Genomic DNA, 18,717 nt, shown 5'->3' on the forward strand with positions numbered 1-18,717 from the left:
CTAAGCCGCTAATAGCCGTGCTTCGCAAGACGAAAAAACCGCAAGACGAAGAGACTCGCGGGACGGATTAATTTCGTCTTGCGAGGCACCACTGTATGCTACTTTGAAGAAACGCGCAGAACACACTGCAGTAACTGAATAATGGCAATTTACTCCCCCCCCCTTTTTATACTAAAACATTTGTCTGGCCCCTGTGTGGTATGTGCAATTTTAAAAAAAATCTCTTGGAAAATTAGTGATAAATATTTGTCATTGAATATGTATCAATATTTCTGAGCACCCATTTAGAGAGCATTGATCACATGTCAAGAATCCAAGAACATTAGAAAAGTGTGAGAGCTGATGTGGTGTAACTAGGGGGATACGGGTTCAAAACACTACTTGCACATGCACGACTTTCCCCCCAGTTATTTCACCATTACCTTCTGCCACAGAGGTTTGCCAGCCTTTTGCCCATCGATGCCATGGTGCCGTGAAGGCTTTCATTGGCTAAGTTCCCCAGATTCTGAGCTTTCATTAAAATAAAGAAGTCTCTAGAAAGAAAGTTATGAGGCAAAATGTTCAGGTACCTTGAAATGAGAGTGTCATGTGTATTGGTGTTTATCGGCTTAAGGAGACTATTAGAAGAGATCATAAAGAAAAAAGAGAAAATATATGAACAAGATGTGAAGTGGAAACAGCAAGATAAGATGGGATAGAATTATGAACTCTGTCTGGACTGATTTGGACTGATTTGGACTTTAACGCAGCAGCAAGAAGATGATCAGAATTCCCCTTTGGATCTTGAAGTATGGGTCCCCCCAACAAAATTTAAAATTTGGCTTTGTAATTCGGAATTTATACGATGTGATTTAATTTGATGTGATTGGCCAGTTAATAAAAATTATTTTTTTAAAAAAAAAAAAGAGAGTGAGTGTCATATGGCCGCCATGTGTATTTTTCATGGCACTGAAGAACACTGTCTGTTGTTATTAGACAGCAGCACCATCAGCCTATGCAGTATTGTGTGAGCTCCACAATCGGGACATTCCTGTGGTAAGCACAAGGTTGTCATGGGTGGTTGTCTCAACCATGGGTGGTTGCTATGACACATTCCACGTGGCAGCCATTTTGTGACCGGCATCCCCTACACTCTCCCAAAATTTGAAACACGGCCCAAAAAAGGTTGGCAACCCCTGACCTACTGTGTAGGCTGTCCTGAAATCCTTTGGAGAAGAACAGGACAAAAAAGCAACCTGGAAAGGTTTTTTTTATTTTGTTTTGTATTGCTCCACATTAGTCAAAGAATATCAAAGACTGCGTATCTTTTCTTCAGGTGAAACAGATACTGAAGCCGCACAACAATAGTTTTGTGAATTTACTAGCATTTTTCCCTTTGTGCTTATGGATAAATCTTAACTTTCTGCAAGTGCACAGCATCTCTGTAACCATCTTTGAAGTTTTTAGCCCCTCTTTTAAAAACGGTGAAAGTTGCCTATTGCTCTGTTTGTACGCAGTTGTTTTGTATAGTTGCTAAGTAACCAAGTGATCTAATTTAATTTGAGTGACTGCCTAGTACTGTCAAATATACTTCGCCATTACTAAATAAAAAATACGCTGTCAGGCTGGAAAGAAATTGGAATCTCAGAGGACTCCTCATAGCTGCCGGGTCCTGGACTCAGGCTGCATCAGTTCCCTACGTAGGGTCAAGCTACATGTCATGAGGGAGATGTGTGAATTTTTCGATATCAGTAGCAGCCACAGGGCCTCCAATCTAAATTGGGGCCATGGGTGTGGGTGTTAACCTCCCCCCCCAAAAAAAAAATAAAACCCCACCACAGTTCTCACAAATTACTCCCCACTCCAGAAATTCTGCCTGTATGGTGTTCCTGCCAGCACAAATAGCAAATTCAGGGAGGGGGAGATTTTTATGATTGGGACAGTGAACTCATATCTTTCTGTGGTTCCAATTATTATTCCTTCTCCCCCCACCCCCCAATGTGGCTGCTGGATGAGACCGATGACCCATTTGGTCCAGCATCCTGTTGCTTGTGGGGGGAAAGCAAGCAGGATTCGAATGCAGGGCCACTCCTCTGCTTTCCAGCAACAGATATTCAGAAATATTACTGCCTCCAGCAGTAGAGGGAGAGCATAGCCATTTGTCTAATCCTCCTTTAAAGGGTTGTAAGGTAAATTATAAAGAAACGTAAAAACTTTCCATCCTTACTTGGCCCACAAATGTTTCAGGCCTAAGCTGTGTCTGTACATCCTATGTCTTTTGCAATAATATTTCGTTTCCTTGTTACTCTCTCACTCATTGGGTATTTTAACTTGTTTATTATACATGTATCCAGTGAAGCTTCTGGGCTCTTTTTAGGAATTTTAAGAGCATTTAGTCACCAACAAACACAATAGGCGTGCCTACAGACAAGCCCTCTTTCAGACACTCCTAACTTTAGTGTGGGCTTGGCAAAATCCAACTCTAAAAAGTATGAAATCTAAACCTTGGAAATAAATCTGTAGGGTTTAGCAAAATAAGTAGCTCTATTCAAAATCAGAAAAATACAACAAATTGTAAATCAGCATCTCTTGTTAAGAGAGGTACATGTCTATATATTCTGATTAATGATATTTTAAATAATATGTGGAAATTCTGCTGGTGACTGAGAAGGGACACAGTGTTTAATTTGCAGGAAAAAACCTATCTAGAAATCCTTCCATCTTATTTCAGAGACTTTACCTCTTAGCTGTATGTGTTGGGTCTCTATAGTTACTCAGTAGTGGGAGGGACATTTGCTCAGGGACACTTTAATCTTTTCTTGTGTTTCAGAGTTGAGTCATTATATTGAAAATGGATCCTTAGTCAAATTATGCCCTGAGAGAAGGTAGTGATACTGGCCTAGTTACCACAAAATGCTAAACAATGGTTTATTCAACTATAGTTTATTGAACCATGACTTAGTTGTATGTGGGAACTCTGTCCATTGACTTCACTATGTTTTGTTTACTGGCAACAAACTCTGATCTGGAGTCATGGCATGTTGTTGGCTTTCAGACTTTGGTTTGTTTAACACGTGTGTCAAGCACTCTTACTTGACCATGGTTTGTTTGATTACCACCCCCTCCCCAGGACACACACCAAGTTAAAGCCATTTTTTAATCATCTGTGAGATGATCTTTGTTAACACATGGTTTGTTAAACAAACTATGGCTTAGCATTATACGCAAACCATCCAATAGTTAGAAGACAAGAAGTTTTATTTACCTTTGCTAATGTTAATGAAAATTATTTCTCATTGAGAGATTGGTAACTATTTTATAAAGAAGCAGATTTAACACTAAAGAAGGAATGAAGATCAGGATGGAACATTGTATTAGGACTGCAAAAAAAAAACAACCTCTGAATAGTGTTTTGCAAGGCAATCCTGTAAGGTTGTGAGGGACACCCAATTTCCTCTTGAAAATAATTCTGGGATGAAATTTAGCCCATACAGGCCTTGTAATAAGGACTGCATTTATTTAAATATTATGTGTCCGTATTATGTTGAATTTAAATGACAAGAATTGTTGGTATTACAGAAACTGATATGGTGTTCCAAGTAATATTTATGGGTTTGTTTGGTTTTTTTGTGTTGTAGCTTCCATGTTTTTGAAACAAGCTTTTGAAGGCGAATACCCTAAATTACTGAGGCTCTATAATGATTTCTGGAAGCGTATTCAACAATATAGCAAAAATATTCAAAGAAATTTCATTACAAATGGCACTGCCGAGCACTTTGCAGAACTTCAACAGATAGAAGATGATACACAGGACATTTTCATGCAAAAGAAACAGGATTATGAGTATGTATATATTAAAAAATAGAAAATTCTAGACTCTGAAGCTTTGTATTCCCCACAACATACAGCATTTTGTTTTAACATTTTAATTAACAACAGTGTGCTATTTCATTCTACCAGTTTGGGCATTATTTTTTTACAGTGTACATGATTTTTAACCACAGTTAAAATCAACCACAGTTAATGATTTGCCGCAAACGAGTAAATCATTTACCTTGAATGCTCAACACCACAATGCACTGAGGAAACAAACCATGAGCCTGGTTTAGCATTATGTCAGAACTGGGGATTGTTTCACTTCCAATGAATCTCAGTCTATAGCCAAAGTTTGTTGTTGGCTCACTGATCGTGGCTTGTGGGAGCAAAACAAGCCATGATACGTGGCTCAGACATAACACTAAGCTAGGGGGTTTTGTTTGTTTCCGTTTGTGTGGTAGCAGTAGGAGCACAACAGCCCTGCTCAGCACATCCATGGTAAACCATTAACTGAGATATATTGTGATGTGCAGACTAGGCCACTGAATCTGCTGCTGATGGCATGTACTGTACAGTGCTGATTGGCTTGGACAGAAGTAAAAAGGTAAAGGTAAAGGTACCCCTGCCCGTACGGGCCAGTCTTGACAGACTCTGGGGTTGTGCGCCCATCTCACTTAAGAGGCCAGGGGCCAGCGCTGTCCAGAGACACTTCCGGGTCATGTGGCCAGCGTGACATCGCTGCTCTGGCGAGCCAGAGCCGCACACGGAAACGCCGTTTACCTTCCCGCTGGTAAGCGGTCCCTATTTATCTACTTGCACCCGGAGGTGCTTTCGAACTGCTAGGTTGGCAGGCGCTGGGACCGAGCAGCGGGAGCGCACCCCGCCGCAGGGATTCGAACCGCCGACCTTTCAATCGGCAAGTCCTAGGCGCTGAGGCTTTAACCCACAGCGCCACCTGCGTCCCTTTGGACAGAAGTAGACAAACATTAAATAGGTTTCTGATCTCCCACCTGTCTAGTTTGTGAGATATTTTGTATGTGAGGCTCTGAATCATTGGGCTGTCTCTGACACACTCTATTCCTGGAGTTCTCAAACTGTGTCATACTAAGGCTCCCCAAAGCAACATCTCTTTGGGACTGAATGTGTCCACTGGCCTGACTGTGTCAAACGTCGATCTCATTCCAGAGGGGGGACCATTTGACCATTGTAGATATTGGAGTAGAGTTGGGGAACCTGTGGCCTTTCAGATGTTGCTGAACATCAACTCCCATGATCCCTGATCATTGATCATACCGACTGAGACTAATGGGAGATCCAGAACACCTGGAGGGCTGCAGGTTCTCTGCATTGGTGTCCCCAGAGAATGAAAAAAAACTTTATAAAAAATCTGATAGAGATTGCAATTCTGTATTGTTTTCTGTCTCATGGTGTGTGCAAGACAGCTGCTGGAGTGTCTTGGGAAATCTCTAAAATTCCTGACAACAGTATGCTGTTAAACAGCGCTTCCTGAAAGTACAGGTTGAGGGGGTCCTTATGGGTGGGTCAGTAATAAAAGAAAGGGGGTAATGTATTCAATGGGTTTTCACTTCTGGGTTAGAAGCTGGTATGAGTTCCTCAGTATCATTTGGGGTCAGGGACTCAAATTTGACTCTTATACTAAAAACAGAACAATATAATGTGTATGGAATATGTAACTACAGCAAACTTTATTTTAAGTTAGGAAATGTTCCGTTTTTAACATTGAATGTCTCAAATTTGATTTAGAAAAATTGCTTGCCAATTGAACATTTCATGCATTTTGAAGGAGAAGATTAATTCCTAGAGCTACACACATCTCTGCCAATTAACGCTTTAGTATGTGTAGCTGCTCCTAAAGTCGGGATACTTGCTTTATAGGCTTTTGCATGCTTTCCCACTAGAAATTACTCTAAAGGATCTGCATGCCTTCAGGATAATTTGAGTAAGAGCTGAGAAAATAGGGATGGTGTTCCTTTAAGGAAGACTATAATCGAAACCCAAATTGGTTGCTTTTTGTTGTCGTTGTTTTGTTTGAAAAAAGGAAATATATTTTATCTTAACCCGTTTTCCCCACTACTCAGTCCAGAAATAGCCCTGAAAGACTCTTTGCAACCTTATGAAGCTGCCTACTTGTCAAAGTCATTATCGCGGCTCTTTGACCCCATCAACCTCGTCTTTCCCCCTGGAGGTCGCAACCCTCCTTCAGCTGATGAGCTTGACAGCATCATCAAAACCATTGCAAGGTAAAGTGTTCGTAATAAATTTTGGGACGTAACATGCAGCGTGATTTTCCTCTCTCCCTAAATTATAGTTTAGGAAATGGAAGCTTGTTACTGCTAAATGATTGATTCCTCATTAATTATCCAAGCAATTAGCAGTGAAATTAAATCAGAGCTTATCTCATGCATTTTTATTGTGCAAACTGGAGAAACCCAGATAGTTCTGTTGGACCTCTTTCTGTTTTTGCACATGTTAGATTCTACTTCCTGGAGATGTTGTTCTGGCCATTTCTGCTGCTGTTCTGAATTTGAAGGTAGTTTAAAAAGAAAAGGTGTCTTAAGACCTAGCTGGCCTGGGAGTGGACATAAACGTTCCAGCCACATTGTTAGAGCCCAGCCCTACATTGTATGTTTCACCATGTCTTACTGTGTGATTGTAATTGTGAAGTAATGGTTGAGGAAGAGGTCTGGAGAAAAATGTCTTTGGAAGAATTAAAACTTTTCATAATATGAACATTATCCCTCCCTTCAGGATATGCCACATTGTTCTAAGGGAGATGAAAGTATAGACGTAATCATGATCTAAGAAGAGTCTAGAATATCCTTACTCAATCTGATGCCCTCCAGATGTTTTGGACTGTGAGACTCATCAGCCCCGGACAGCATGTCCAGTGGTCAAGGATAATGGGAATTGTAGTTCAATAACACCTGGATAGGGCACTAGGTTGGGAAAGGCTGGTCTAGAGTGACACAGAGCTTTGAACTTATCGCATTAAATTTTAAAAAGCTATGTGGATGGGAAAACCAAGAAGCAGAACAGAAAAATTATTTGACCCCTGAGTCTCTATATCATAACCTCTCTTTGGTCACACGGGTGGCTGTGCTGCAATTTTGAACACGAAGTGCTGGTCAAACTGTTTTGAAAGCATGAAGCTGTTCTTTAACAAAAAAAGAATATTTCCTTTCATAGATTGAGTTTAGACCTGATGAAGAAGGCTATCCATATTTGCTCTTGCGACCTAGAGAATGCTAACATAGATGCATTGGTGGTATTGCATTATGATCTGTGGAGAGCGTTGTATGAAAGATACCTTAGAGTTCTCTTGCACACGAGAAACAAATCTCTGATCAAATTTTACTGCCCATTTACCAAGTTTGGAAAGATCCTTCCGGAACTCTTCACAATTCATTTTGTGTTTTAGCCACCCTCAACATTTTGGTGTCATCAGCAAATCTGGCTGCCTGGCTGCTCACCCCTAACTCTAGATCATTTATGAGCAAGTTTTAAAAGACAGTTTATTTGTGAATAAGTAAAGAAGCACAGAAGAAAGTCACTATGTGAATGGTACATAACCTCATTCAGAATTAGATGAATTAAATTCATTATCCTAACAGTGTATGTAGAAGATGTTATTCCCCCTTGTTTGGTGTCTAAAATAGCAAAAAAACAATTGAAGAATTGTGATTAAACAGTCATTTTTTTTTGCCTTTTGTTTCTAGCGAGCTGAATGTGGCTGCTGTAGATCCAAATCTCACCTTGGCGGTATCAAAAAATGTGGCAAAGACCATACAGCTCTTTAGTGTGAAGTCTGAACAGCTTGTAAGTAATTCTCAGTTGTGAAATCGTTTTAGGTTTAAAAATGTGTTTCTTTCTATCATCAGTGCTCCTCAAAAACAGCAGTGCAGTTGGAACAGCTGAAATGTTTAAATACTTCCAGTTATACGTTTTCAAATTTTGTGAATCAGAATTACTCGGGGCACAATCTAATTCCCAGGATTGAGTAGTGGATTTCCTTCACCACATACAGAAAGGGAGGTTTGTGGACAGAGAAGGTCTCTCACAAGCTTCTCTGTTGCAGGCACGGAAAACTCTCCCCACCCAAAGTGGTGGATCATGAAAGATTGTGCTAGAAAGGGTGGGGTGGTGTTAAGTAAACTTGCGATGCCTCTCACCAATCCTACAGATGTAGTGATAATGGAGGCTGTGACAGAACAGAGACCTACAACTGCATTTTGTAGGAGAGCTGGGGAAGCTGTGCTCCTCCCGATGTTGTTGGACTCCAACTTGCATCACCCCCAGTCAGCATGGTCAGGGATGATGGGACTTGTAATCCAAATAGTATTATGAGCCTGGCTAGATCAGTTGGTTAGAGCATGGTGCTGGAAACACTGAGGTTGCAGGTTCGACCCCCATATGGGACAGTTGCATATCCCTGCATTGGACTAAATCAGGGGTCGGCAACCTAAGGGCCATGGGGTCGTTTAACTGGCCCCCGAGCCACCCCCAAACTAAGCCGGCCACTTGGCAATTCCCCGCGCGCTGTACTAAACCAGCCTAGCATGGGGACTTGCTTCTGTGGTGCTGGAAATAGTGTCTGCGCAGGCGCCGGAAATTTCGGGCATGCACGATCCAGCCCACTGAGGGATCTTTGATGGAGTAAACCGGCCCAGGTGAGGTAAACCTTGCTGACCCCTGGACTAGATGATCCACAGGGTCCCTTCCAACTCTACAATTTGATGATTCTATTATTTGGAGGGTGCCATGTTGGCGAACAGTGTTTTAAAGTTGAAAAATTAGAATAGCACAAAACTAGTTTCCTGCAAATAAATAAATGGCCTTCAGTTTCTGTAATACAAAATATTTCTAAGGACAAGCCAAGACGATTTTGTCAGTGAATTGTAAAAGCAGACATAGCAGCCATAAATGCCAAGAAGGCCTCAGGGCCCGTGGAGTTTTGTATTGCATGTCATTCAGTCTTCAGAGCCATGTTGAGGGTGATTCAGAAAGAAGCGTGCTTTCAAAAGAGGCAAGTGGTTTCAGAATAAAAACAAATTTAAAAAAAACACTGACAGGAATGTGGGGCTGCTGCTGCTGCTGCTTTTGTTTCACATCAGTTGTTCTGAAGACCCTGTTCTTCAGGGCTAGCTTTGATGAAGTATGAAGTCTTTAAAGCTGTTGTGACTCTAAGCTGCCAAACACCCATCACTGAAAGATGACTTTGAGGGATTTGGGGTGGGAAATCCTGATAACTTTGGTAGGGAAAACACCATACACTTTAAACTCATCTTCAGACTAGGAACACTAACACATCTATCCCAGGGGTCAGCAAACTTTTATAGCAGGGGACCGGTCCACTGTCCCTCAGACCTTGTGGGGGGCCCGGACTATATATATTTTTTGTGGGGGGGGTGAACGAATTCCTATGCCCCACAAATAACCCAGAGATGCGTTTTAAATAAAAGGATGCATTCTACTCATGTAAAAACACACTGATTCCCGGACTGTCTGTGGGCCGAATTTAAAAGGCGATTGGGCCGGATCCGGCCCCTGAGCCTTAGCTTGCCTACCCATGATCTATCCCGTGTTCCCACAATGTTCCAATGTGCCACTGGGAGGGAATTAACGCCTATAACAATCAGTGCTAGTGTAACATGACTCCCCCAACCATCAGTTCTCTCCCAATATGCACCCTGTACCCCCTCCCCATCTGCTCTAGACGTTGGACAAAAACCTGGAATATGCAGTCGTACCTTGGTTGTCAAACGGAATCCGTTCCAGAAGCCCATTCGACTTCCAAAAACGTTCAACAACCAAGGCTTCCTGCACTCAGTCGGAAACCGCATCGGACGTTCAGCTTCCAAAGAACGTTTGCAAACTGGAACACTCACTTTGCGGTGTTCAGGAGCTAAAATGTTCAAGTCGCAAGGCGTTCGGGATCCAAGGTACGACTGCGTGGTGGAGGGATGGTGCAAAGAGGGAGAGAACATTCTGTTGTGTGTGGAGAAATCCTTGAGCTGATGGGACGTTTCTTAGTGCTGCATTGAATACAACCTTCCGTTTTGCTTTGTATTAGTGATATTTTTAAGCGGGATGTGACAGTAGCAGCCTTCAAAATCCAGGAAACTGGACTTGTACAGGGGACACATATGTAGAAGCGCCTCTGGTTGCGTGAAAAAAATGCTTGTGCATGCCCTCATCCTTCCTGATTGTACTACACAGTCACTGATAAGCCAGTTCCTCTAAATCCTATGCTTTTATTTTTAAAATGTATTAGCTGCCTTTCTGTTGCGAGAGTCTCGTGGTCATGTGCCAGTAGCCATTCAGACACAGAGACACGAAGCAGATGAAAAACCTGACCCGGTCAGAACAGAGCAGGTTCTAGCAGAGTTTTCATAGCGGCTCGAGCATTACCTGCTAAAATATGAATCCTACCCCTGAAGTTGAACGGGTTCTGTTGTGGTAGAAGGGTTTGCAGTTTTGCACGATCGCCTGTGCGTATTTTGACACTCAGAGCGTTAAGGGACCGCAGCATCAAATCCCCACTGTGCCGCAAAGCTTAGGCCACTTGTTACGATATGATACGATAATCTTTATTGTCATTGTCCCATACAGAACAACGAAATTGAAAAAAATCTACATCAGACATTCAAAAACCAACAAGTCTGCTATCCCAGCCTGGTTAGCCCCCTAAAAACTCTGATACCCCATAAATAAACTCTGATACCCCATAAATAAATACAATATACTCCCTAACCTAACCTAACCTAACCTAGTGATTTAGAAGCATGCCATGTAAACCACACTGAGTCCTTTAGAGGAAAAGTAGGATAAAACGCAATCAAATTAATCAACCGCTAGTGATTGGTTTTTGAAGAAGTTTCTCGCTGGAACACCCTGAACACTGTGACTTTGTCAGCTGGCAGAGAGTGGCAGAGACAGAGGGAGCGAGATGAGAGAAATAGATATGGGAAAGAGTTAAGGATAAAAGGTCAGTTATGTTAAGATAGGATAGGAGCGTTCTGCATTAAATGGCTCCTTGTTCTGGCTGCTTCCCCCCCTTAAGTCTGTATATGTTTGCATTTTGCTTCTCAGTGTTCTGGTCTGAGCGTATTCTCAAGTTTATGTATCTAACCCCGCATGTCTGGTGGGTAGATGTACCTGCGTAAGAATATACAGGCAGAATCCGTAAATGGTGTCAGGAGATATTTTAATAGAAGTCTGGATTCAGTGGAGCAGCTGAGGAACTGACCCTAGTGAACACTTGGGGACCTAGGACCTCTTGTATGCGGTCTCTTAACCATTTCAATGTGATAACCTATAGAAAAAGGCAACATGGATTTTTCGTCCCTGTAGAAATTCATAGCAGCTCATTCTCAAAAATGGAGGGATGCATTTTCTTAACCTTTCCCTCTCCTCAACCCATTTTATTGGGGCTGTGATCTCAGTGGAGGCTTAAGGAAATAATGTGGCTTAAGGAAATAATAGTGGCTGTAAAAGCTGTAAGAGTTTGCGTTCAACAGGTAGATGTGCTTCATTATGTAGCCTCCAGTAGGTTTCTTCTTACAGGTCTGTAGAAAACCGTGTTGCCTTTTGCCAAGGGTGTGGAAAGCAAGGAAATGCTTATTTAAAGCACAGTCAGTGAGAACACAAATAATGCGAAGAAAATGTCTAGGAAGCGAGGTGCTAATATGTCACCATCATCAATCAAGTTGGTGTGCCTAATCTGATTTTCAAGATTAGCCTGAGCTAATTGCTTCAAAGTCAAGTTGCAGCCTGGAGGAAATTATGTTTGTTGTAAATTACCATATATTATTTTTTGCCTTCCAGCCTGCTTTAATAACACACACACACACACACACACACACACACACATTGTCACAAATGAAATCTGTGATAGATTTACACGAGAATTTATAGGTAACACCAATCCATCCAGGCCTCTTTTCCCCATGAGCAGTCAGCAAAGTGCCTCAGAGATCATAGAATCATAGAGTTGGAAGAGACCACAAGGGCCATCGAGTCCAACCCCCTGCCAAGCAGGAAACACCATCAGAGCACTCCTGACATATGGTTGTCAAGCCTCTGCTTAAAGACCTCCAAAGAAGGAGGAGACTCCACCACACTCCTGGGCAGCAAATTCCACTGTCAAACAGCTCTTACTGTCAGGAAGTTCTTCCTAATGTTTAGATGGAATCTTCTTTCTTGTAGTTTGGAACCATTTCTCTGTGTCCACTTCTCTGGAGCAGCAGAAAACAACCTTTCTCCCTCCTCTATGTGACATCCTTTTATATATTTGAACATGGCTATCATGTCACCCCTTAACCTCCTCTTCTCCAGGCTAAACATGCCCAGCTCCCTTAGCCGTTCCTCATAAGGCATTGTTTCCTTATAAGCAAGGCATGGTGTTGACAACCTTCAAAATTTCCCAACAGCTAGTAGTCAGTTTTACAGTCCTTGTACATGTAAGCTCTGTTTGGCAATCACAGCAATTGATGGAATCATCTTCCATAAATATAGCCAATTCTTTGCAAAACAAAAAACAAAACCCTCCCACCATTCTTGATTGTGTATATTGAAATAAACTACCATTTTGAAACACATTCTTTTTTTAAAAAAAAAAATTACACTTAGGCAAAATTATCAGAGTTCAATTTCTAGCATTTCCAAGTAGGTCTTGGAAATCCTGTGTAGCTGCTGCCTGTCAGTGTTGACAGAACAAAACTAGATGGGCCAATGGCCTGACTCAGCATATGGCAGCTTTCTATGTTCCTAAACAATGTGCCTCTTTGTGTTATCAGAATGCACACAAAAGTGCCATTTTTTTGTCTGGGCTATTCATTAGTTGTGTGTACAGAGTGTGCCGGCAACGTAGTAACGAGCATGCAATTTTTCAAATTAAAATATTAATGCTTGCTCTACTTGTTATTTGTGCATCCTAATATATTATTTTCTTTGAGCACAGTCGCTCATTGATCTTCTTTTAATTAAGCCTGTTGCTTACATTCTGAGTGTGCACACTTAATTAAGAACCCAGCCTTTTTTGTCACTGCTTTTACTTAGGATTAATTTCTGACAAACGTATACTATCAACACCATGCGGTCTGCTTGTTGAGCTGTGCTGTCATTCAGTACGGGGAAAGAAATCGGCAGGTTAAGACGCCTCTGCACCCCCTAGCCATGGGTTGAAAGCGACTGGGAAATTCTGTATGTGTAGGTCGTGGTTGCCATGACAGAAGGGAGACGATAAAAAGTGTTACCACCCAACTATTAGATGCCTCCTGATTTGTAAATTGGCGGCTGTCAGGTAGCCTTATTGGGAGGTGCTGTCAATAGATACATGGCTGATGGTGTCCTTTCCAAAGCCCCTACTGATTTGGCTCATTTCCTACTTACATCATGGAGTCGCTGAGTTGGGCTCTGGCTCCACCCTGATGACAAAGCAGGAAAAAAAACAATTCAGGAAATGGGCGGCTCTCAATCAGTTTTCTTGCTCTTGGCTCTCGCTTTCTTTCTCTTTCGGCCTTTAAATTTGTTTTTCCTCTTCTCATTTCTGGCCTTATTCTCCTCCTTCTGTCATCTTGCTCTGTTTCCCCCTTCATCTGAAGCCTCGCCCTTGGAGTGGCAGCCTTCAATCACCCTTCCTACTTTCCCACCTACCTACCTACCTTTCTTCTAAAACTTAAACAAAAAACTCCCCTCATTCTTCTTTGTTGCCCGACCTTCAGTGGAAGGTATTGCATTTGATGCACCTGCGGCCTCCCCCTGCTCACACTCTGCCAGAGACTACAATCTCACATATGTTTCCGAGCACAATTCAAAGTGCTGGTGTTGACCTTTAAAGCCCTAAACGGCCTCGGCCCAGTATACCTGAAGGAGCGTCTCCACCCCCATTGTTCTGCTCGGACGCTGAGGTCCAGCGCCAAGGGCCTTCTGGCGGTTCCCTCATTGCGAGAAGCAAAGCTACAGGGAACCAGGCAGAGGGCCTTCTCGGTAGTGGCGCCCGCCCTGTGGAACGCCCTCCCATCAGATGTCAAAGAGATAAACAACTACCTAACATTTAGAAGACATCTGAAGGCAGCCCTGTTCAGGGAAGTTTTTAATGTGTGACATTTTAATGTATTTTTCATCTTTGTTGGAAGCTGCCCAGAGTGGCTGGGGAAACCCAGCCAGATGGGCGGGGTACAAATAATAAATTATTATTATTATTATTAGCCAATACTTGGGTCCTCACACGCAGACAGAGCTTGTAGGCCACACCCAGATGGCCTCGCCAAAACATGTCCCTCTTTGTCCACCGTGTCCTTCCCTGGTACATGGATGTTCACCCTCCATCCACCACCGCATCTAGCTGCTCATGAATTTGATGGTGTCTTTGGGCCAGTAGGCGCCTGAAGCCTCTGGTAGCCGACAAGGCCAAACAAAAGGCAAGATGGCAGGATGGCTGCTGGACTTTGCCCCAAGATGGTCTCATGTTGCCAATGCACTGCCATCCCCTGTGGTGAGTGCCTGAGGGCCCTGCTCTTGCCACTTACCATCTGGCCCAGGGCGGGGCCTGACGGGCCTCACCAGGACAGTTGCTGTTACTGCTGGAGGGGCACAGAGTGTTTTTAAAATGTTTTTTAAAATTTCTTTTGAATTTTTTGTATGTGGGGGGTGGGGGTGGGGTGGATGTTTGGTTGGGCTTGGGGAATTTTTTTGATTTTGTTGTTTTTACAGTTTTTTGTTTGTATTGTTTTATTGGTTTTGTTTGTTGGTTTGTTTAAGGTGTTATTCTGTTCTTAAGGGGAGGGGTCAGGGCTGCCAGGGAGTGGGCCCCAGCCCACAAGATGGCTGGGGCATGTTCCACAGGGGGGGGGATGCACTTGGACAACCGATCTTAGTGATCACGGGTAGGAGGAGGAGTTATGCTAAGACTAGACCATGTCATTACAGAGGGGGCAGGTTTAGTCGTTGTCTGAGGACTATCCCTGCCTCCGGGTCTGGTCCTGACCGGATGGATACTAGAATCAGCAAGGGATACCCACATGACCCGAAGGTGTTGCTGTGCAATGCCAGGTCAATGATTCATAAGACCACTGCCATCCATGACTTGATCATGGATGGAGGATTTGACTTGGCATGTGTAACAGAGACTTGGTTGGATGAAGCAGATGGGCCTGTCCTTGCCGCTGCTTGTCCACCAGGTTTCTCGTACGCACAGCAACCCAGGTCATGTGGGCGGGGAGGGGGGGTTGCAGTGATTTTCAGGAAGTCATTAGTTTGCACCAGGTGTCCTATTGAGAAGACCCAGTTTTCCGAGTGCATGTTCTGGAAGTTGGGCAATAGGGGCAGTACAGGATTCCTTTTGGTGTACCGACCTCCCCGCTGCACCAAGGATTCCCTGCCCGAGCTGCTTCAGGTCGTGGCGGATGTTCTCCTGGAGACACCTAGCTTGGTCGTCCTAGGGGATTTCAACATCCATGCCGACACGACCTTACAAGGGGCCGCTCGGGAAAAGCATGGCCTCCATGGGGCTGTCCCTGAATAAGTCTGGCCCAACCCATAGTCGCGGACATGCCTTGGACCTGGTGTTTACCTCTATGGATGTTGGTGATCTGACACTAAGTAAAAGCGAAACGAAAGAAGTGCCATGGTCAGATCACTTCCTGGTGCAACTGGACTTCTCTGCGACCCATCCCCTCTGCAGGGAGGTGCGACCAATTCAGATGCTCCGCCCCCACCACTTAAGGGATCCAAATGGTTTCCAGAGAGTGGTAGGGGATGCTTTATCCCATGTTGATGGCCTTTCAGCTGATTCCCTGGTGGCCCGCTGGAATCTGGAGTTAACCAGGGCTATTGACTGTTTGGCTCCGAAGCGCCCTCTCCGATTGCATGGTTTTCCATGGATCTGAGGGCAATGAAACAATCGTTGAGATGGCTAGAGCCCCAGTGGCGGATAACTCATTCCGAATCTGACCGGACACAGGTTAGAGCTCAACGTCGAGCCTACCAAGTGGCGATAGCGACGGCGAAGAAGAATTTCTTCACCGCCTCTATTGCATCTGCAGAAAACAGCAGCAGGAGACTTTTTCAGGTGGTTCACAATTTAGCGGAACCACCTGCGACATCGGGGCCCAGTACGGGCCACATGTTCTCCTGCAATGATTTTGCAAAGTTTTTTGCAGATAAAATCGCTCAGATTCGGGAAAAAGTAGACTCCACCGTGGGAGCAGGGCCGGGGCGGGAGAGTGCTAGAGTCCTGTCTAGTCAAGTTGCGTGGGATCAGTTCCAATCTGTTACCTCCGAGGATGTGGACAGGCTGCTTGGACGAGTGAAGCCAACCACCTGTCTCCTGGATTCTTGCCCATCCTGGCTTATAAAATCTAGCCGAGAAGGACTGGGCGATGGGCTTCGTGGGGTGGTGAATGCTTCCCTCCGTGAGGGAGCCTTCCCAGAACTGCTGAAAGAGGCGGTTATTAAACCGCTTCTTAAAAAACCATCTTTAGATGCGGCCACGATGGCCAATTATCGCCCAGTCTCAAATCTTCCACTCTTGGGCAAGGTGATTGAGCGAGTGGTTGCTGAACAACTCTAGGCACGCCTGGAAGAAGCGGACCATTTGGATCCCTTCCAATCGGGATTCAGGCCTCATCATGGGACTGAAACTGCCTTGGTCGCACTGGTTGATGATCTCCGGCGGGCTAGGGACAAAGATGAGAGCTGTTTCCTAGTTCTGCTGAATCTCTCAGCGGCGTTTGATACCATCGACCATAACATCCTTCTGGACCGTCTTGAGGGGCTGGGAGCTGGGGGCACTGTCATACAGTGGTTCCGCTCCTTCCTCCTGGGCCGTGTTCAGAAAGTGGTGGTGGGGGATGAGTGTTCAGACCCCTGGGCTCTCACTTGTGGGGTGCCTCAGGGTTCTGTCCTCTCCCCCATGCTTTTCAACATTTACATGCAGCCACTGGGAGAGATCATCAGGAGGTTTGGGCTGGGTGTTCATCAGTATGCAGATGATACCCAGCTCTACCTCTCTTTTAAATCAGAACCAGTGAACGCGGTGAAGGTCCTGTGTGAGTGTCTGGAGGCGGTTGGAGGATGGATGGAAGCTAACAGATTGAGGTTGAATCCTGACAAGACAGAAGTACTGTTTTGGGGGGACGGGAGGCGGGCAGGTGTGGAGAATTCCCTGGTCCTGAATGGGGTAACTGTGCCCCTGAAGGACCAGGTGTGCAGCCTGGGAGTCATTTTGGACTCACAGCTGTCCATGGAGGCACAGGTCAAATCTGTGTCCAGGGCAGCTGTTTACCAGCTCCATCTGGTACGTAGGCTGAGACCCTATCTGCCTGCAGACTGTCTCGCCAGAGTGGTGCATGCTCTAGTTATCTCCCGCTTGGACTACTGCAATGCGCTCTACGTGGGGCTACCTTTGAAGGTGACTTGGAAACTACAACTAATCCAGAATGTGGCAGCTAGACTGGTGACTGGGGGCGGCCGCCGAGACCATATAACACCGGTCTTGAAAGACCTACATTGGCTCCCAGTATGTTTCTGAGCACAATTCAAAGTGTTGGTGCTGACCTTTAAAGCCCTAAACGACCTCGGCCCAGTATACCTGAAGGAGCGTCTCCACCCCCGTCGTTCTGCCCGGACGCTGAGGTCCAGCGCCGAGGGCCTCCTGGCGGTTCCCTCCCTGTGAGAAGCCAAGTTACAGGGAACCAGGCAGAGGGCCTTCTCGGTAGTGGTGCCCGCCCTGTGGAACACCCTTCCAGCAGATGTCAAAGCGATAAACAACTACCTGACATTCAGAAGACATCTTCTGACATCAGGGAAGTTTTTAACGTGTGATATTTTAGTGTATTTTTGGTTTCTATGGAAGCTGCCCAGAGTGGCTGGGGAGGCCCAGCCAGATGGGCGGGGTATAAATAATAAATTATTATTATTATCTTGCCATCTGTGTGGGCTCACACTGCTTCTGGATTTTCAAGAGTCAAGGATCTCCTGAGCACACCCCACAGCAGGGCCCAAATCAGGCCCGCAAAGCACTTCTTAAACTTTCCAGAGCAGCAGCGTTTGTAGCAGATGCCACCCAGATTGCACTGGGCTCCTTGGCAGTGGGAGTGCCTCCGTGGCAAAATCTCCCACCTGATGGAAAGCATTAATCAGGAAAATGGTTACATAATATGGCAAAAATGGCAAGCAAGCTTACAGTGTCAGAATGGACAAAGTAAGTAATCCAATTTCTCTTTGTCAATGACTACCCTTAAAAAAAAAAAAGAAATCATTTCTCCTTCATTTTGAGTTATGTCTGCAGTTAGCTTGCAGTATGTGAGTGGTATTATAAGTACTGTATGTTCTTTTACTTTGATGCTATTTCTGTTAAGCTTCCCATGTGGGTGGATTGAAATACACTAACATGCCCACCTGCTGCACATAGATAAAAAATGTGTTGTGCTGGGAACAGGAAAATTCAGATGTCTAGAAATGAGGAACGCTTTCCTTAGAGTCTAAGAAACCCTTCCCAATTTTCCCTAAGGATACAAAAATAAACAAAAATAATTATCGCCACGTTGCTTTTTAGGTACTCGTTACTCGTGTATTTTTTTTTTAGCTTCTTTCTATCCTTCTGTAAGAGATAAATATCTGCCCAACATCACAAGTGAGCAAAAAAATAAAAAACAGAATATTTTGAAGAATATATGAATGTATTTTTTTCCTGTAAGCATATGTGAACATTTTCCAAGAAAGCAGGGAGAACATGGCTATTGAATTACTGTCGTGTCTGCAGTAAAAGGGAAATTCCTTCTGTCAATTAAGTTATTTCTCTCTCTTAAGCTCATTGATGTTTAGCCTCCACAGAGAGTGCTCCACAAAGCTGTCTTTTTGCCTTGTCTGCATGCTGTTCTAGTTGCCCTTTTTAGAAAA

The 18,717-nt window shown here is 44.2% G+C and overlaps 1 protein-coding gene and 1 long non-coding RNA gene across 4 annotated transcripts in view; one reads left to right on the forward strand and one right to left on the reverse strand.

Annotated features, from left to right (window-relative positions):
* The window catches only part of COG5 (component of oligomeric golgi complex 5), a 177,374-nt gene that overhangs the window by 124,794 nt on the left and 33,863 nt on the right, over positions 1–18,717 (forward strand). For all 3 annotated transcript variants that reach the window (XM_079993619.1, XM_079993620.1, XM_079993621.1), the window contains exons 12-14: positions 3,618–3,822; positions 5,895–6,056; positions 7,533–7,632. In XM_079993619.1, the coding sequence (XP_079849745.1) occupies positions 3,618–3,822; positions 5,895–6,056; positions 7,533–7,632 (467 nt within the window). The remainder of the gene's footprint in view (positions 1–3,617; positions 3,823–5,894; positions 6,057–7,532; positions 7,633–18,717) is intronic.
* LOC307225698 overlaps positions 1–18,717 on the reverse strand; it is a 35,510-nt gene that overhangs the window by 5,360 nt on the left and 11,433 nt on the right. The gene's annotated exons all lie outside the window — the stretch shown is intronic.

This window comes from Podarcis cretensis (assembly GCF_951804945.1).
Source record: "Podarcis cretensis genome assembly, chromosome: 10".
In the NCBI taxonomy this organism is placed as follows: domain Eukaryota; kingdom Metazoa; phylum Chordata; class Lepidosauria; order Squamata; family Lacertidae; genus Podarcis; species Podarcis cretensis.